This window comes from Ammodytes marinus (genome assembly GCF_949987685.1).
Source record: "Ammodytes marinus genome assembly, chromosome: 1".
In the NCBI taxonomy this organism is placed as follows: Eukaryota; Metazoa; Chordata; class Actinopteri; order Uranoscopiformes; family Ammodytidae; genus Ammodytes; species Ammodytes marinus.
Window position 1 is genome coordinate 29,448,562 of NC_137230.1, and position 21,515 is coordinate 29,470,076.

At 41.1% G+C, this 21,515-nt stretch overlaps 1 protein-coding gene across 1 annotated transcript; it reads left to right on the forward strand.

Annotated features, from left to right (window-relative positions):
• Positions 1-347: 347 nt before the first annotated feature.
• slc6a5 (solute carrier family 6 member 5) lies at positions 348-19,899 on the forward strand (the record flags this gene model as incomplete). The annotated part of the gene is made up of 17 exons (XM_080028920.1): positions 348-390; positions 2,251-2,321; positions 3,309-3,770; positions 5,502-5,649; positions 6,199-6,330; positions 6,466-6,639; positions 8,008-8,158; positions 8,692-8,824; positions 10,096-10,230; positions 10,411-10,514; positions 11,403-11,527; positions 11,697-11,809; positions 15,447-15,578; positions 16,171-16,270; positions 17,226-17,326; positions 18,586-18,753; positions 19,744-19,899. The coding sequence occupies 17 exons, from the start codon at positions 348-350 to the stop codon at positions 19,897-19,899; spliced, it is 2,448 nt and encodes an 815-aa protein (XP_079885046.1).
• Between the last annotated feature and the right edge of the window lie 1,616 nt (positions 19,900-21,515).

The window sequence follows — 21,515 nt, forward strand, 5'->3', positions numbered from 1 at the left end:
GTCAACCCCTTCCTAAAAAATTATAATAATTGTTTTAAACCCAGAAGGATAAATAGCCTATCATTACAATAGTTTTACAACGGACATGCGTCGTGATCTACAAAATGCTTGTCAAACTGATCTTAAGGTTTCTTCGATACATGTGTAGGCTACTTTATTTTGCTTCATGTGTGTAAAGCGTGTAGCCGTGTGTGTGTCTGTGTGTGTGTCTGTGTGTTCAGTGGACTCTGGAAGACGAGCAGAAATCAATTACAATTATTCTCTGTTGACAATGTAATTAAACTCAAGGCGGCGACGAACACACCCGCTGCAGCTTCTTATCTGGAACGGGGGGAGATTTACAAGCGATGAATCTCAGCGTGCATAGCAAGCGAACGGCCCCGAGAGGAGGTGTGCGTGTGTCTCGAACCTCCTCAGCTTGTCACAGGTTAAAAATAGGATGTCAAGTAGAAAACTGCGTTGTCCAAATCATTGTGATGAGTGTGTGGAAAAACCTGAACAATCATGTAGATTGAGAATTCCTTTATTGTTTGTTTTATGGGCCTGTGGGATTATTCCTTAGCACTCTGAGTGTTAAAACGTAACAATATGATGAAAATAATACTTTAGAATATTAGTGTAGGACGATCCTTTGCTCTATGGATGCTAAGTGACGTAAAATTAACTTAAGGCGTAAGAATAGGCCTATCATATTAGGATATAAATTAAAATAATCAAATAGACGAATATTTGTGTACTATTTTGAAAAAAAAAATCATTCTAGGCCTATCTTGCTTATGTTTTTTATTAGGCTACCTGCTCTCCAATAAAAGTGAACCGTTTTTTTCTATAAAACGACGTGGTTGCTAAGCAACAACGCACACCCGTAACTGGTAATTGTCGATAATAGGCTATGTCATTTGGACTCTCAGGTCTTAGAACATCATTCAATATATGATTAAACATTGTGTATGAAATCTATTTCCCTCCTTCATGTTAGTGCTTGTGTGCAGCCTAAAGCTTTTGTGCTTGTGTGTGTTTCGTCTTCAGCCCCTGCACAACTCACTGTGCGACAATCTACTGTATGAAGGCCTATAGGCTGCAATACAACTATTTATAATGAAAAAGTTAAAGCCTACTTAACGAAAAAGGGCATCTGTTTCTTTTTAGTTTTTGGAGTATTTCAATATGCATCATCCGTTTAAAGGAAGACGTGGACAGTGCTATGCGCAATGCAGTGTTTTAGGATCTCCATTATGGCAATGTTTCCCCCCTACAGTAGGCTACACTGTCACTGTTTCTAGTCCAGGATTCAGTGGTTGGCTCCGGTCCCTCCTGACACACGTGATTTAAGAAAAAAGGCATTCTTCTTGCACAAGACTTTAACAAATGAGTAGCTTTATTAGGACCTCGCCCACTTTTTTTTTTCTTAAAAAAAAATACAAAAAACTTGATCAATTCTCCTATCGGTGTGACGCACGAAGCTACGTATAGAGACTGGAACGTGCCGTGCGTAAAACCGGCCAAGTGGAAAAACTATTTATAGTTCAGGCCATTTTCGGCACATAACCCTTAACTTTAACAACTTCCCAAAATAAAAACGTTATGTGTATATTTTGGCATGTCTATGCATCATAATATCTATAAAGATATATAACAACTTAAAAAATACACTCGCGCTCTTATAGTCTTGTTTCTGTTTTGCACAGGCCTACATCTTGGTGACAGAAAATAAAAACGTTTTTCTATAAAACCAAGAACCTTGTGGACAGCAAATATCCTTTCTCCCACAAATGGCTATACTGTAAGTGTAACTGTAGCAGAGGAACCCAGCTCAGCACATTTCAAACATTATTTAGACCTGCATGCACTCTGTTGTAGCAGATCTTCTCCAATAATAGCCTAAACCTAAATATCTGTATCCCAAACCAGCTGTGTGTGCTAGTGTGGGAAGTGTCCATGTATGTCTGTAAGCATCCCACTACACATCCCCAGAGACAAGTGTATTAATCAGCTTTGAATGAGTCCGTCCAGCGCTCACGCATGCACCGTGCGTAACTAGAACGCACACAATTCACGCACACACGCGCCCCCGTCGTATTGGCTCCTGTTGTCCCTTTAAAAATCCGAATCCAAGGCCAATGATTTATCAAACTCCTATTATCAAGAAAATGTCAAGCGAAGGGCACCTTGCTCTGCACTGACGCAAACTCCAGTCTTTCCCACGGAGCTATAGAAAAGCTTTGCACTCGGTGCTTTGGCTACGACCAGTCCGCTTCCAGTCCTCGCCACTGTCTTTTTACAGCTGTGTTCAGCCTGCCACCAGAGCACTGCAGAACATGGTAAGTGTCCACAACCAATTTCTTTACTATTACACCTATAGTTTCATCTGTCTTTTGAACTTTTTTCTGAGCTGTTTTCATGCTTATTTGATACTTTACAAGAACAAATCTGGTTTGCACTTTGCCTTGGCGCTGTCCAAGGTGCTGAAATGCAATTGCGGCTCCACATTGGGAGAACGAAAAAAACTTTCTTCACCAGTTGTTGTTTTTTTTTCTTTTTCTTTAAGCATGTACTCTGCCTTTTTAACAGTTTAAATGGGGAAGAAGGTTTAGGCTTATTTGAGACTTGAACTTTTCCTATTTTTGTAGCCTATTGATTCGTGTTCTATTCAAACAAAAGCGATCACAGCCAGGTGTATTTATTTTTTTCTCACTAATTAACAACACAACTAAGCATTAATCAATCAGCTGTTTTTTTTACTAACCCTCCCCGGCCTCTTCCTCTCTTTTTTTAATCTGGAGGCTTTTACGGTTACTTCCCCTGTTCAGCTCAAAGAAAAAATTCCAGGGAGTCGTTTGTAATTTCTTCGCCCCAGGTCCGATCACATGCTTTAAACGCCGGTGATCTTGCATGCCTGCCGGGGACAGCGGAGCTATACCGAGAGACCCGCAGCAGCTTGTCTACTGCCCATAAAAATCAGTGGATGTGTGTGGCTGAATGACATGAAGGGGAAATGGGGCGTAAAATTAAAGAATCTTGCAGAAAGCGAGAACTGGAGAAGCTCAGCTAGCCCCCCACCTCCACCCCCCTCTATCACACGCACACTCACACACTTACACACTTACACATACACACACCAACACAATGTAGACTGTGAGCTGAAACTATAGAGCAGCCAGAGCCAGAACATGCTGCAGAATAACGTTGCAGAAAGAGAAATTGGGTCCCAAATCAGAGATGGGCTGCTGTAGCCTCACAGCGTCAAGCTTTGTGTCTCTGTCTTGCCTTTTGTCTTGCTGATCTTGTCACTTCCCATGTTCCTATAGGATTTCCCTGAGCAGAGAGACATGGCCAAACAGCCGGCCAGCGCTTCTCCTACCGGCTACATCCCGATGCAGCAGCCCGACGGAGCTGCGGGACTTACAACGAGCAAACCGGACAACACTTGCCCGGCGCCCTCACCTCACCATCACCCGGCGCCCCAGCCTCCGTGCAACGAGAGCAAAACTTTTTGTCCCACGGAAAATAAACCCGGGGAACTAGATTCTAAAGCCTATGGGACGTTTAAAAACACTCCGCCGGCGGTCCCCGGATCCGTGGCCGCCTCCTCGGCCTTCAGGAAGGATTCCATCGGATCGGCCCGCGGGTCGACCGCACAGAGCAGCGACCCGCTGTGGGCCACCTCAGAGCAGAACAACGCCTCAGGCAACTGGACGGCGATGAGCCAGACCACCATCATACTGGGGACAGATGGGAACACGTCTGTTCAGCCCGGCACCGTGACGGGGGTAAGTCATCTTAAATGAACCGTTTCCTTTAACGGAGAGAGCGGCCAGAAGCAGGTGCGAGTATGTGTGGATGATGAGATGATAGGAAAAGATGCGTGGATTAACCTGCTGCCTCCAAAACAGGCAAGGTGCAAAACCATTGGGAGCGCTGAGCGTAGATCAGTTCTGTGGATGTGTGATGTAGTGAGAAAGTCTGTGGAGCTGAGCTGTACACATAATGTGTAGCTCTTAGAATGGGATTTTGCATGCACTAGTTAGTTGGTTTTGTCGCTGTACAAACGTGTTCACTTTTTGTAGCCCGACAACTTATGAATCAGTGGATGCTTGAAGTTTGACAATCGGAACATAGCCTGAGAAGGAGCAATCACTGTGTGCGCGTAAAAGAGCAACCATTCATTATCGGGAGGGATGTTTTGAAAATAGTTGATAGGCCTATTTAAAATCTAAAGAAATGGCCTTGTGGCATTAGTGATATTATTTTCTTCCCTGTTGTGATTTTACTGTATAGGAATTCTACCAAAACACATAGCAGTGGTGTCTTACCTTAAGCACATACTGTGGTAATAATTTGTTAGATCAATATGGGTAAAAGCTGCTAGTCAGACCCCAAAGGATTAATTATTGCATGTATTGTGTGTATCCTAATTGTACTTTGGGTGGCTCCTGAGCTATTTGACGTCCCTGCTCTGCGCAGCGTGCTGTACCTCTGCACCAATCTGATGTAGGCTATCACCAAAACTTTCAAATCCGCTACCGTCAGCACAATCTGGGAAACAAAGCGAAGGTCTTGTATAGGCTATATTTATTAGTGCGTTGAAAATGAATGATCAGGAAAGGAACTGAGCTCAAGTCCTAAACGAAACTGTGCTTTTCTCAGATATCAACCGATTCCCATTCAGACTTTTTTTTCTTGATTTTTTTTTTGTTGCACACAGTTACAATGGCAGCACGATTAATGACGATTAAATCCTATTCTCGTCTCACGGTGTTTTCTCGGTGTTCCCTGCTCCCAGCAGACACGCTTGGTATAGCCCAGAAGCCCAGGTGTTATCCGGCTGATAGACAGCACTGTAATACACGAGACTGCGGCTTGTTTCCAATCCCCGCGAGGGAACCCCCCACCCCCTCACACACACATTCCCATGCATTGTGTTGTTTATGTGTCTGAATTATTATGCAGACTATTATTCATTTAATTGCGCCTTTTTGTTAGCATTTGCTTCCATTTTGTTAGTGGTTCATCGCAGGATTTTTTTTTTCATCTTTGCATCTGTGATTGGAAATGTAATCTTTTGAAGCTGGTTGTTGGCGGTGATGGGCCTATAAGTTCAGTTGAAGATACTATTTATACAGACTTGTGATCAGAAAGCTGGGGCTGAACTGTGAGTCAAAGGCATCTGTAACCGTGAAATAAATGCACACGAAGAAGAAACCCATTCATTCTCAGCGACCAAAAGGGTAACTGCACTCAAAACCATCAGACAGAATTGTTTTCAGAACTTCAAAATGAACGCACTATTTCAATGTTTCTTTATGTAGATGTTTTTTATAGAACATGTGGTGCATTCTGTTGACTGCAGACTACTATTAATGTCCTGATTAAATCTCGCCTGTCAGGCCCAGGCTCAGTGATTTTATTATTATTATTTTTTTTTAATGGTTTCACTTGTCACTATAGGCTAGGGGTTTGTTTTAATTTTGAGAATGAATGAATGCTTTTTTCCCTCCTAGACTGAAGATGAGGACGAGGGTGGAGATGAGAATAAGGCCAGAGGAAACTGGACCAATAAACTGGATTTTATTCTGTCCATGGTTGGCTATGCGGTGGGACTGGGGAACGTTTGGAGGTTCCCTTATCTTGCCTTCCAAAATGGTGGAGGTAAGAGTTCCAGGTGTTAGTCTATGCTTTAAAATTCCTGACAAAATTAACACACTAAAAATCTGATCAGAAAATCGAATTTTATCTCCCGCTCGTTTGCTCGTTTGATGATTTCTTCCGGTTGTCATTGATGGCCTTTAACTAAACAAATAAATTAAAAATTAAAAAATCAAATACAAAAATATTTATAGGCCCAGAGGGGAGATTTTCTACCGGGATAATTTTCATGTAAAAAAAATACATTTATTTAAAATGTCCTCGTTAATTAACACTATACATATTACTGTAACAATAATGTTCTGTCAGAAAATATTATTATTCAATATTATTATGTTCTGCTATGATCGAATCCATTAACACATAATTGATTCCTTTTATGTATTAACCAGTGAAATGATCCATACTGTGTGTGATGAGCGCAGATAGGCCTACATGTCTTAATTTCCATCACATTTTTATTTATTAATAAAGTGGACCTATTAAAGTCAATGTTAGCCCTTGCTGGCTCTTAAACTGCGCCTTTCAGCCTGGTGTTTTATTTCCTCACAGGAGCTTTTTTGATCCCCTACCTGACTATGTTGGGCATTGCCGGGATCCCAATCTTTTTGCTGGAGGTTTCCCTGGGCCAGTTTGCCAGCCAGGGGCCCGTGTCGGTGTGGAAATGCATTCCAGCGCTACAAGGTAAACTGCCACATCCGATCAACCAAAGAGATCATTCAAAAATAAAAATAAAACTCATCATTTCAATTATCATGACGAGTTCTCTACTTTTTCTTAAGAGTAATTTATATATTTCGTCTCATTTATTTATTTTAGGTTGCGGGATTGCCATGTTGATAATATCTGTCTTGATAGCCATATACTATAATATTATTATGTGCTGGACACTGTACTACCTGTTCGCTTCGTTGAAGGGCTCACTGCCATGGGCTAACTGTAGGAATGATTGGAACACGGTGGAATGTAAGGACAAAGACATGCTGATGTTGGGTAAGACACGCACACCTTCACACACACTTTCACACACACTAAAAGCACCTCTCTCTCTCTCTCTCTCTCTCTCCCCCTCTCCACAATGCGCAATGCGTCATGAGTCCCTCAGCCGAGGTGTCCTGCAGTATAATGAATCATGACCTGTGATCTCTGCGGTGTTTTCACCCTCAAAAACACTTTAAATTCACTTAAACTATTTGAGACATTCTTAATGATACAGGCCAACTGTAAAGGGGAGCCTCATTGTGACATATTACACGCGTGAAAACAAATTGTATGCTATATTTTCGATTGTTTTGTGATTTAATGTCAGATTGAAGCAAACTCTTATCATTTAAAGCTGCAATATACCGTTAAGCAAGTCTGTGTCTGTTTGATGTTTTAAAGAAAGTGTGGATTAAATCTTGCTTTGACTGGGAGAAAGTGTCCCGGCAGAGGCACGAAGGTGTTTGTCGTCGATCTGCGTCGAACAAATATCGAAATTCCCTTCGTTTGTTCGTAATATTTGCCTTTAGCGATTCTGTGAATTCAGCACAAAAAATGCTTGCTTGACAAATTTACTGTACTGGCGGAGCTGCTGCAGTGCTGCAGTGAGCCCGAGACTGACCCCTGCTGGCTGCTACACGAATGACGGCCCTACTCAACACTGTAGTCTCTCTCTCTCTCTCTCTCTCTCTCTCTCTCTCTCTCTCTCTCTCTCTCTCTCTCTCTCTCTCTCACATTCACACAAAGCATGAGAAAAGCATTACAAAGTAACATGAAATTACAAGAACATTTTTAGTAATGTAAACACAAGTTTAATTATGCCTTCTGTATTTTATTAGTATGTTCACATCACATGTGTGCATGTTGTGCACCCATATGATGGGGTGGACAAATTATCTTCACAACTGATACAATAGCCCTTCAAGAAATTATCAATATTTTGTGTAGTTCAGATTTAAAATGTTTGTCTCATACTGTATAAATACTGCATCGAAGGCATTTTTCCCTACAGCATTTGTCTGATGTATCTGCATGAAAAACTGTGCAGTCAAGAGCAAAACAGGATTTCTTATCTTTCCTTTTTCTCAAAGTGCATCTGAAATGAGGCACATATACAGCATAACCATTTCTCTTATTCATATCTGGCTTTAAATAAAAAAGGACAAATATAAAAAAATATCAATTCAACACGGTTACATCCAGGTCTCTCTGAGGATCCACACTGCCATCTTTACATCAGCCTCCTGCCAGTTCTCCTCTCTCCATATCAGATATACTACCCACTTCACTGTGACTGTGCGAACGTGAGAGGACAGTAAGCTCTGCAGCACTCTGCCTGTCTCACCTGCTTGACGTGTGTTGCTTTTATGATTGGAACAGACTCGTGCATCCTGCGAGACAGAAACATCACGTCCGTCAAGAACTCCTCTTTCTGTCTGTCTGCCAACACTGTGGGAAACCTCAGCAAACTCATCAATATGACTGTGGACAGCAACCATACCTACGTCAGCCCCAGTGAGGAGTACTTTAAGTGAGTTTAGCTTCTGGCTCTTGAAAAACACAGCCATTTCAAAGTAGAATTTGAATTACATTGAAATACAAATGAAACTTGTACAGTTACGTTTACAAGTCTAATTTTTAATGTCATGAGATGAGGGATAACATCAAATAGCCGCTCCTCTCGTGCAGAGGATTGACTTTTTAGGGCCTTAGCATCATTGGGCAGCGACAAAGGTTCCACAAGGCACTAACACAATGCTCTTCATGATGATAATAGTTTAAAAATGTTTACTTCTGGTTTTTCTATTATATTCTGAAAAGCGTTTCCTGAAAAACAAGTGTAAATCCTGACCTTGCCCTTAAAAGCATTACATGTAGTTTCCAGTAAAAAAGTGCAAATACCATATGTTCAACAAATGTCTCTTGAAAGCAGACAAACTCTGCATGTATATACCTTCTTGAATCAACTTGATTTGTGTTGGAAACAGGAGCAAAAATAATCTTTCTCGTGAGGTAAATTAAGATTTGATGATACTGAGTATTATGCTTGATTCACACCCGCAGGTACAATGTGTTGCACATATCCAAAGGCATTGAATATCCAGGAGACATCCGCTGGCCTCTGGCAGGCTGTCTGTGTCTCGCCTGGATCATTGTCTACCTCTCTTTAGCAAAAGGAATCAAGTCATCGGGAAAGGTAAGCTGCCTTCCATTTTTTTTTAACATAAGCACATTTTCCCCACTTCCCTTCAGTGATGAAAGTGCCCCCCTAGTGATGAAAGGTCTAACATATAAGAAAATCTATTTATAAAAACACTTGCTGTTGCCGCCAAAGGTTTGGTTCTCATAGTCTGGATTAGATTTTGGATTGACCACGTGATTAGTCAAATGCCCAGAGTCTTCTGTATGTGATACATGTGGAGACACTTGATTTGTTTATTATTTGAATTTCAGCCTTTAAGTTATTGTTCTTGAATATAAAGTTACTTGAAAAAATGTGTGCACAAACAGAATTCTTTATAAATCACATATATGGCTCAGTTCCCATCCCGAAAAACATAGGTTTTGATAATGAATTGAAGAAGATTTAAATTCAGTGGGCAGGTTCCATTTTGGATTCAGATTTGATAAAATGCAAAAAAAAAAAAAAAAAAGCGCCAAACAAAGATTGAATGTAGATCATTCACATAATTAAAACGTTTATTTACCATCGGTGCGGCTTCTTGTCTGAGCACATCAGCAACATCCAACCAGTGCGATTTTGTATTGCAGTGGATTGTGGGATAGTCTACACTTTATGCTGAATGCAATCTCTTTTTTATACTTTTGCTGGAAGGGGAGAGAAAAAGGAAGCACATGATTAAATGACCCTCCATGCATGCAGCACTCAAAATTGAAACCTTGGTAAACATGTTTCCTCCTGGCATTCCAGGAATCTCTCCCCTCTGCTCAAAGAAGCTCTTAGGAAGGAATTCTTGTATAATACTGCCCTCTACTGGACATACATGTGACATACACTGTGGTGACGTCTAGAGTTGGCACAGCTAAAAGTTCAACTAGATTGAACCATTAGATTTGCATGTACAATAAAGTTGTTGTTGGTTTTAAAGTGATAAACAGGAAATAACCCCTCTGAGACAAGTGGCCTAAGAAACTTGGCTTTTAATGTATGTAGGGTATTGTTGTAATAGTAATTAAGTTAAGATGTAATGCTTCAATTGTCACACAACAAAAACATGCACACAAATGTAAAATAAAAATGTCATAAATAAGTGTAGAGAGAACAAACTAAATGCTACTAAAACAAACTCTAACGAAGAAGATATTCCTCTTTTAAGAACCACTCATTTTCAGTGTATTATTTAAACTTCACTTAACCATTTTTCTGTTTCATTCCCTCTTTGTCCCTCTCTCTCTCTCTCTCTCTCTCTCTCTGTCTCTCTATCTCTGTCTCTCTCTCTGCTCTAGGTGGTGTATTTCACAGCCACCTTCCCCTACGTGGTGCTGGTCATCCTGCTGATCAGAGGAGTGACCCTCCCCGGGGCCTTTGACGGCATCCTCTACTTCATCACCCCAAAGTGGGAGAAACTAAGTGATGCAAAGGTACCTGACGCTCACTCATTTGATTCAATCACAATGTTGTTTTGCACTGTCTGTTCCTTTCCCTCTCTTCAATGGAAGCTCTCTCTCTCTCTCCTCTCTCTCTCTCTCTCTCTCTCTCTCTCTCTCTCTCTCTCTCTCTCTCTCTCTCTCTCTCTCTCTCTCTCTCTCTCCCTCTGTCAGGTGTGGAAAGACGCTGCCACTCAGATCTTCTTCTCTCTGTCGGCGGGTTGGGGCGGCCTCATCACGCTCTCTTCCTACAATAAGTTCCACAATAACTGCTACAGGTAAACACACAAAAGGTAAACTATGCTTCTGGCAGAACGCAGCCTGTTAATCTGTTTGTCTGATAGTCTGTCAATAATAAAATGGCATTCTTTGCAGCCAGCAGTTCAGTGTGTTTCTTTCGTGTTTCCTCACCTAAAGGATTTCTCCTGCCATGTTTCAAATCAGTGATAGATTTAGTTATGTTATATGTGGATACATTTTAATTCATCCCTCGCAATCACTCGAAAATCAAAAAAACATATTGGTATTTCAGTTGGAAATACCTGAAAGTGCAAAACATTTGGGCTCTTATATGGTGAAAATAGATATTGGAAAAATAGCTGTATATTAATTAATTTAAATATATATTTATTTTATTTAAAAAAAAATTCTTGCAAAAACAATGCAGCAAATGAGTGTGTATATATTTTGACAAATACAAATTCAACTGTGAAAGGGTTTTGCCACCAGACTACCTACAAAGCATCCATCATTTAGAACACACTTGCCTCAGGCAACTGCAATGATATACAATTATTAAACACATTTGTTGGACTACTAGATTCATTGAAAAGCTGTCCATTTTTTTCCCACTGGTTGAGCAAAATGGCTTTTACAATATTAACCACAGCATCCCCTTGTGTCTAACTTCAGTAAATGCTTGACACTTTTCACAGCCCTCTATTTACTGATAGTATATTTTCCGGCCACCAGAGGGAGCCATTACATCTCTTATCTGTGTGTACAAAAGACAGTGACATTCTGTATCAAATACAAGCTCAATATCACATCATACTTGACTTGTTACATGTAGCATGTTCTGAACAATGCTGCACTCTTCCGGGTCACTGAAGCAGATATTTGCTTATTCAGCTTTTGTTTCTCTCTTTTCTCTTTCTTGCCTGCAGGGATACTGTTATTGTTACTGTTACAAACAGTGCCACCAGTATATTTGCTGGCTTTGTCATATTCTCCGTCATTGGTTTCATGGCGCATGAGTTGAAAGTGCCGATAGAGCAGGTGGCAGATGAAGGTAAGAAACCAAAGCAGCAGGTAAACAGCAGCAGTAGGCCTATGAAGCGAGTGTCATAGGCCTACTGTGTGCGAGTGTGGCTGTGTGTGTGTGTGTGTGTGTGTGTGTGTGTGTGTGTGTGTGTGTGTGCACCTTTTTTAACGTGTGTGTGTCTCTGTGTGTGTGCTAGGTCCAGGCATAGCGTTCGTGGTGTATCCAGAGGCTCTGACCAGACTTCCTCTGTCTCCTTTCTGGGCCATCATCTTCTTCCTCATGCTGCTGACTCTTGGCCTAGATACCATGGTAACCACTGCTCCTTCAATGTGTGTGTTTCTGTGTGTGTATCGTTCATAGACGGATTATGAGATAATGGGCCCCTGGGCACAAACTCTTAATGGGCCCCCCACTCCTCTCTATCCAGTCAGGTACACTGACTTTTCCACACAGATACATACAATTAATGGCAAAAACATATTAAGGAAGTCAGTGTTTCCCACAGGGTTTTGGGATGCTGTTGGAGGGAACGTGGTCCTTGTCGGGGGGTTCGGGGGCATGTCCCCCCGGATTTTTTTTTACCTTTTTAAAGTAAAATGCATCTTTGAGATTAAATTTTAGAGGCTATATCAAATCCTGAGATGCAGAAGGAACATTATTTTTAAGATAATTTTTAAACAGGCAGCACTCTTTACTATGCAACTGTAAAAACAGTGCAGTAGATTGGTCTGCAGACCCATGTTCTATGATGGAGGGGCCAGCTGTCCTTTTAATCCTAACCCTACATTTTTACAGAAGTGATGTCACATCTGTAAAATGTAGGGTTAGACAGTGATACCATAAAACACTCTTTCTGCCTTTTCTCAGGCTAGGATGAACCGATTTCAATTAGTTTTTTGCACATTTATACTACATAGGATCTCAGAGTTCAATACAACTTCATATTCCCACCGGTGAAGTAGGTCTTTAAGTTTCACAACATACACATTGTTCACGTCGGTAACAAGAGTCTCTTGACTTTTGTTTGCTCCAAAGTAAACACATAACTCTGATAAAGCCATCAAGCTATGTATAACCCTATGACCTAATTCACATAATTGCCCAAACACACACCACCCACTGTGAGTGACTTCAGCTGAAGTGCTCCATCTCTCTGTGTTTGTCTGAGTGATTGGAGAAAGGAAACTAAGTTGGCTCTCAAAGTTTGGGAGCAACTACATTGAATGAAATCAAATTGTATTAGTTTATTATTTTAAGGACATCATCTTGGACTGTGTATTTACTTTTGCCTGCCCTTTAGTAGACTTCTAAGAGAATAATCAATTGCAAAAAAGCATAGCCACAGCTGTACTTACTATACTAAATTGGCAAATGTATTGATGTATTATAATACAATCATCATAATTAAACATTAAAATAGTCTACAATAACACTGGTAGTGTTGCAATGTATTTTTGTTGTTCAGTTGTTCAGCATACTAATTTACAAGTTTCAGTAAAATCTCCTGAGACGGGATGAGGAGTAAAAATACAGAATTCAGAATAAAAGGACATCTCATTTGGCCCTGAATGGGACCGTAGACCACCTGCCACTTCTCATTATGTTGCTTTAATTCAATTGTCATACATTTACACCAGTTAAATATTATCTCTAACAGCAAAACCCAACCAAGAGACTCCCTTTTTAAAAACAAAAATATAATGGAATCTTGTTCTCAACTTAAGAGAACTCAATAGTTTTAAATTAACCAACAAATAACCTCAGTATGTGTAATGTGAAAGGCCTCTTTCACAGTGAAAAAAAAAACACACTGGTTATTATCACCCAACCCTGCTGAGTGTTTTAGTGCCTTTCAGCTAATTGATTTGATTTCACTGCAAATGTGCTCTCATCAACCTTGTTTTTTTTCCAGCAGCGTGCAAGCTGTATTTTCAGCTCAAAAGCTCTGATAAACACATTGTACAAGCCTGCGACCAAACTGACAAAGTTAGTAATTAAGCAATAAAAAACATAGCAGCCAAGAAGCCAGATATTTCCCTCAGGAAAGTGGATGTTAATAAGAAAGTTAATATTGAACTTCAGGTTTAAACACACTATACTCCAAATGAGTGATAATGTTGCTCTGGGTCAGCTGGATGTGTAAATAAGCATTTTCTTTTTTCGAACACGTTTGCCATATACACTTTATAGCATGTCAATTATGTGTGTTCAATGTGTGTTCAGCTTTTTTTGCTGGCCTCAAGTAGACATAAAGAACCCCCCCCCCCCCTGCTAATCTAGCTTTAAAGGTACAGTGTGTAGAATTTATTGGCGATTTTCCAGAACATACTTGGTATAAATATAATATAATATTCATAAGTATGATTTAATTAGTGTATAATCGCTTGAAAATAAAAGTTATTTTAATTATTTTTTTTTCATATATAGTGGCTGTCTGTTAAAAGAGCACCTGTTGGAAGACGAAGATGAAGTACTGTAAAAATAAATAATGAAATACATCTTCACCTCATCACTTGATATTTTGGACAGACTTGAAGCGGTGGTGGATGTTGCCATCTTTACTACCTAGCTTCTTGTCCTTGAAGGCCACAGTAGCTCTGTAAAACCTTCGAAAGAGAGCATTGCAATCTAGAATCCCACCACTAGATGCCACTAAATACTCCTATAGTACACACTGTACCTTTTAAGGTTGCTCCTTTTGAGTACAACACATGTACCGCTACACTTCCTACTCAACTCTTATTGTGTCATATACTACACTGATTCATTCATCAAATAACATCAATGCACAAACTCACACCAGTCTCGGAGATGTCCACAGCAAAACGCCAAGTACAATCCTGTTCAAACAATTTCAGATAAACCAGCAACTCCTTCATGTGCACTGTGGTGCTCCTGAGCCCAGCCGAGGAGCAGAGGGCACATCAGGCACACATTAAGACACAAGTCAACAGTAACAGTAAATGATGGTGTTCCTTTGCCTTGGCTGTGGCTTGTGGCTCGGAGGAGAAGGGCTGCTGGTGGCTTTGTTGTAGAAAGCTACGCGGCGGTAATAGGCTTGGGATGTGGACTGGAAATTAGTTTTGGGAGCTCGGGAGGAAGGAGAGCAGTGCAGAAAGTGGCAGATAGCTCAGTGCCAATGGATTTCTATGGCACACACACACACACACACACACACACACACACACACACACACACACACACACACACACACACACACACACACACACACACACACACACACACATACACACACACACACACACACACACACACACACACACACACACACACACACACACACACACACACACACACACACACACACACACACTATACCAACCCTCCCTCTCTCAATTTGCCTGTTTGTGTATGCATTCACTGCTGTCCTCTGGTTCAGAACCCTTTTTATGCTACACTTTGCTAATCCCCAGACAGACTCCACCTGTCAGGTCTCCCCCATTGTTGTAATCTAAATGTCATATTACTGATTAGTTTTTGTTTTCATATTTTCTCCTGCTCAGGAACAAGGTAATGTTTTTGTGTTTGTTTTGGAAATAAATGAAATGACAGTAAAATGTGTTTATTGGATGAATTGAAGACCACACCGTATAAACGGAATTCTGACGGCAGCAGCTGCTCTGGTTCAAATGAGGTAAAGCTGCAGAATCCAAAAAGCTTTTCAGTATGAAACGTTGCTGCAAACGGCCCCCATTGGACAAGTTTCAGTTTTATTGAGAGAGAGAAAAAAGGATAGACTGGTTGGCTTGAAACTGTCTTTACAGTAGAGTTTTTTTTTAAAGATAATCCTTAAATTGAACTGAATTTAATTAAAATTCTTAATGCTTAATTAATCACTTTCCACTCCCTTATCCCCTCTTCTCTGCCCTCTCTTTTACATTGTTCATTGTTCTCCCCTCTTCCTTACCATTCATCTGTGTCCTAGTTTGCTACCATTGAGACCATTGTGACCTCGGTGTCGGACGAGTACCCCAAATACCTGAGGAAATACAAACCTGTCTTCACCCTGATCTGCTGCGCCTGCTTCTTTATCCTGGGATTTCCCATGATCACAGAGGTACGCCACTGACACAGGAACACCACACACAGGAACACCACACACACACACACACACACACACACACACACACACACACACACACACACACACACACACACACACACACACACACACACACACACACACACACACCCCGCAGGGACAAACTTGAGCATTCTCTCCACCATGCCCCTACAACTCTCTCCTTTGAATAAGCTGACAGATTTCTGCATGTAAAGCGAAGTCGCAGCCTTCAGAGGACAGGCTTAGTGAGTGGAACAAAAGAGTCTTATTAAAATCCCCTCCGACAGCTTCAGAAGGGGGAAAAACACACACCCATGCCTAGAGTAGGATTTGTACATGTCATTTTTATATTTTTTCTCCGGTACAAGCTAGTGGATAAGTCAGAGGTGCAAAAACACACCAGGATAGAATATTGGTGTCATTGTAAGATGAAGTTTTAAACAGTTTTTTCAAATAATATTTGTATATATATATATATATATATATATATATATATATATATATATATATATATATATTTATATTGTTTGTGTGTGTGTGTGTGTGTGTGTGTGTGTGTGTGTGTGTGTGCTTGTGTTTGAGACAGAATGGGATGTACATGCTGCAGTTGGTGGACACATACGCAGCCTCCTACTCACTGGTCATCATAGCAATCTTCGAGCTGTTGGGGATTTCATACCTGTATGGTGAGTAAAACTGGACCCTGTTTTATGTCTTGAACTTTGACCAACAGTACTGAAAGCCTGAAGCCCCCAGAATGGCCACTAGAGGCTGTAATGTTAGTGACATCTCACAATATGAAAAATAACCAAACATTTTGTTTATTGAGGGTGACACAGGAGTTAGTCAAGAGGTCGCATAATCAAAAGGCTCATGAGTAACCAGTGTCACTACCCTCTCTGCTTCAGTTTCAGTGGCAGAGAATATTCCATGGAAGGGAAGCTCTTCGTTTATAGTATGAGTTATAAGCAGACTTAACATTTGGGCCTGACACTACATAATAGTTCATTGTTATCCCACTTGCTTGAAATTTGCTTTGCCAGCACAGTTAGTGACAGAAAAGCATCATTGGAAATGTTGGCCTGGTAATTGCTGTACGTGACCACTAGGCGTCTCTGTTGTGACGTATGACACGCACACACGCACGCACCACACACGCACATACACACACACACACACACGCACACATGCACACCGAGGCAAAGGGGTTCAGGTGTGTGTTAGAAGGCTGATACAGAAGAGCAATGAAAAAGGCCCTCCTTCAGTTTGTCAGATCATCAGTACAGGTGACATATTGAAATGATTGTGAGACTGCCTCCTCATGTCACTCACTGTTATCCGTCAATAAAGGGCCGAGGAATGAAGCCATCTGCTCCCTCGCTCTCTCTCTCTCACACACACTCACACACACGCACGCACGCACGCACGCACGCACGCACGCACGCACGCACACACACACACACACACACACACACACACACACACACACACACACACAGAATGGCTTGGATTTTTCTTTTTTTTTTTTACCAAGGCATTATTAAACCCCGGCCACTGTCTGCGTCTCCTCTCTCTCTCACTTTCCCCAACTTCAATTGTTTTACTTTATTTTCTCCTCTTTTTCCTTTTCTCTCCGTGCAGGTCTGCAGAGGTTTTGCGAGGACATTGAAATGATGATTGGTTTCCAGCCAAACCGATTCTGGAGAGTCTGCTGGGGCTTTGTGACTCCAACCATTCTGACCGTCAGTTTGTTTATGCTTATTCTTCTCATTCATTCACACACACACACACACACACACACACACACACACACACACACACACACACACACACACACACACACACACACACACACACACACACACACACACACACACACACACACAGCATGTGCAGCTTAAAATGTTTCCATTTTCACTGCCTTTTAAGTTGTTTTCATTGATTTGCAGTCGGAAAAGTTACAGGGTGGAGATGTGTTTTGGCTGAAATTGAAATAATTTCTTCCTTATAATTCCTGTCATGTCGCGCAAGTCTCAAGTTGTTTATGTTTTTCAAAATAGCAACCGCCAAACAGTTAGTGTGACATCATTTCAGCTGCTGCAAACACACACACACACACACACTTTCAGTACATTTATTTCCTAGCGAACACATTTTTCTGTAGCCACACACATTTATCAAATGCTGTGTGAGACAGAGGCTGTAAATTCCCATGCAATGTGTTTACCAGCACGTCCGTGTAAGGCCACCATTAATGTTGTAACCACTGTAGCTCTAAAACAGAGGAAGACGATGACAAATGGTGCAGTAGTCAAGCCGCTGCTCTCCGGAGAGATCAGATTTCCTTAGGGGAATCTCATCTTGTCCTGAATTCAGTGCAGTTAATTGGGAATACATCTACTGTACAGTCTTCGGGTCATTGCTGAAAAGCAATACACAGTTCAGCAGCATCAGACTCTAGCAGTCTAAAAACACATAAATTGGGGCCATCGGTTTAAGATGTGCAGTTGTTTTTTATTCTAACCAACAAGGATTTGCCTCCTGGAGGATGCAGAAAAGTTAAGCCATTTAGTAATAACTTAATTACTTGAATGTTACTTTCAGATTGCATCATCATGCTAACTCTGAATGAACCTTTCAGTGCTACACTAACACTAAACTCAATGCTAACTATAGGAAAATGTCCAGTACCTTTTAGTATGTACTTCATAACCAGTATTATACTGTATAGGGATACTCTTCAAATCTGTTATAGATATGCAGGCTGTGTCGCAAACTTACCGCACAACACGCACAGAGCTGTACAAGTTGAATTGCACGTTTGTTTAATTTTTCTGCCTCACACAACTCATCATTCAAGCATTGTTTACTTTGCAAACTCAGGAAACACACTTTGCAATTGAGAAATGATCTACTCCTTTTGAAAAATGTCGGAATTTCTGCAAACCAATTCAATGTGACTGTTTTGAACATTTCCCATGATTCCCGGCGGTGTGTACAGGGCATTCTGGGACTGAGTCTGTACCAGTGGAAGGGGATGACGTACGGGGACTACACATACCCCACCTGGTCTATGGTGATGGGCTGGCTCATGGTCCTTGCCTCCATCATCTGGATCCCCATCATGTTCGGTGTTAAGATGTACCTCGCCCCTGGCAGCTTTAGAGAGGTAATCATTGGGACAAAGTGGTGTGCAACACATTGTCACGTATGATTTTGCTGCTCCTCTGCTTTCTTTCTCTCTCTCTATCTATGTCTCTCTTTCTCTCTCTCTCTCTCTCTCTCTCTTTCTCTCACTCTCTCTCTCTCTCTCTCACTACACACACACACACACACACACACACACACACACACTGTCGAAAATAAATCAATAGTCTCATCCTTTGCTCATTAGCAGGGGTAGGCCGGCTGCCGGCTGGGTATTAATTTGGCCATTTTTCAGGGAGTCTGGTTTAAATACTCAGAGTAAGGGATGATGATGATTGTGGCTTTTTTCAGCAGCTTCAATCACAGCCCATCCCAACTTTTCATTTTTGATACATTTTCTTAGCTTGAACATATTCAATATATTCAATGCATAATGACCAGTGACTATGTTTACTCATACGTCCCGGCAATATTATACTGTTTTGCTGCAAAACTAAAAAATGTCGAATTTGAGGATTTATTTTAAATTTTTTAGAAAATGCATCAAAACAGTCTGTATATCATCGTACAGTGATGTCACCAGTGAACAAAATATAAGTAGGCACATCTGTAAGATCAAAATGCCATGCATGGAATCATACCCATGCTGAAAATACTGAAATTGATGCAAATGCAGTCTGACATGAGTTACAAGTGGGCTGCTTTTTCAGTATAAAGCACTTTTATACCAAAGCACTTTAGAATGTGCCCACACACATTTTTTCAGGAGCAACTGAGGTTTGTCCAAATGGTGTTCAGTGTTTTGCTCAAGTGTTGAACAGAAGGTGGAAGGGTTTGAACCTTTAACCCTATCTGTTACATAAATTAAAGCCACACATTTAATATTTGAGGGCCGCCCGTTACTGTACATAAACCATACAACAAAGGAATGCTTAAACCAAAATCATTGTCCAATACAGATATGACTTGATGTTTTCTGTTCTGTCCGGATTAACCCACTGTATGTTTGCAGCGTCTGAAGCTGGTCTGCTCCCCTCAGCCTGACTGGGGTCCTTTCCTGCTGAAACACCGTGGAGAACGTTACAAGAACATGATGGACCCTCTGGGAACCAACTCTTTGGGCCTCAAACTGCCCCCCAAGGACTTCCAGCTCGGCACCTACCAGTAGCAGCTGCATATGGCAGCACTGTACCCACAACCTCCGAGCCCTGCAGGAGGGCACAGGGAGGGAACAACCCCCTCCACCTCTTCTCCTCCCTACTCTTTCTCTTCCTTTTCCTCTCTCTATTTCTTCCTCCCTCTTTACTACCTGTCTTCCTTGCTGTATCCAGTATGTGGAGACAGGCTTCCTCTCCTCTCCTCTTCCTTCCCTTCTTCTTCATCCCTCTCTTCTCTAAGGGAGGAGTGGCTGTCCAGCTGGAGTCTACTCCTCCGCTGCTGCTTCGTACTCGGTTATTGGGCTATCATTGCCTCCCACACATGACCACTGATTACTCCAGAACCCTTCCCAGGGACCTTTATTCCAAGAGAAAAATTGTGTCATAAAATGACACAGCTCAGACTGCACTTGCAATATTAGACTCACCGTAGATGCTCCCTATGGAGTTGTGTGTGTGTGTGGGTGTGTGTGTGTGTGTGTGTGTGTGTGTGTGTGTGTGTGTGTGTGCTTCTGTTAGTGTGTGCGAGTGCCATCATATTTGTGTGTAGAGATAATGAATCATCTTGGTGCAAGTAGACACAGGAAAACAAGAAAAGAAAATTGAGCAACAGCGGTTCAACGAGCTCGGCGGGGATCTGTGTTTGGTTCCATCTGTGTACAAAATTCCATCGGCAATACAAATAATATCAACTGCCTCGGTGAAAAAAAAGCAAAGAAAAATAGACACAGTGTGCACTAATATCACATTTTGTCCCTACCCAGCAGTATATATGTATATTCTTCACACTAGCTAATTGTTCAGTCGCACTTGCTTTGTCAAAAATAGATAACAATATCTGCAATCTATGCCTCCTACGTCCCCGTAGAGTAGCAAATGCATCCCAATTACCACTTTCAGTAGATACAGTTTGGCCTGGATGACTGCAGTATAATAGTACTAGGGTCTATTTCTCTCTCTGAATCTGGGAAACCATTTGTGATACCGCCTCTCTTTGTCTATTTAATAAGTCTTAATCCTGTTCTCCTTCATTGTATTATCCTAGAGTGTAAAGTAGCACAATTATTAATGTAGGAAAACCACTAAAGTAGTCTATCCTTCCTTTAGTTAGTGATAATGTGATCATTTAACCTTTTTAATCCTGACCTGAAAATCATCTTTACAATGTGTATCACATCAGTAGAGTAACTGTATTAAATTAAACAAACATACAAACAAATAAATTAATATATATATATATATATCTATATATACATACACATTAATATTTGTATAGCCTTCAGCAGTGGAGAGCAAGTCAGAGATTGAGAGAGTATGTGTGTGTGTGTGTGAGTGTGTATGTGTGTGTGTGTGTGTGTGTGTGTGTGTGTGTGTGTGTGTGTGCGTGTGTGCGTGCGTGTGCATGTCTGTGTGCGTGTTTGTTTGTTTGTATGAGTATTTTCATCTAGGCTCCAAACCACATTTGTCTTGCTGGTTGTGTAATATCTTGTAAAAATTGTACACTTCTTAAAAAGAAAACAATCTTCAAGTTGTAGGTGTGTGTGTGTGTGTGTGTGTGTGTTGTCGCGTCCTTACAATGTTAGGAGCAGCTGCTATGTGTGAGTAGATGAAGATTATACTAGAAAAA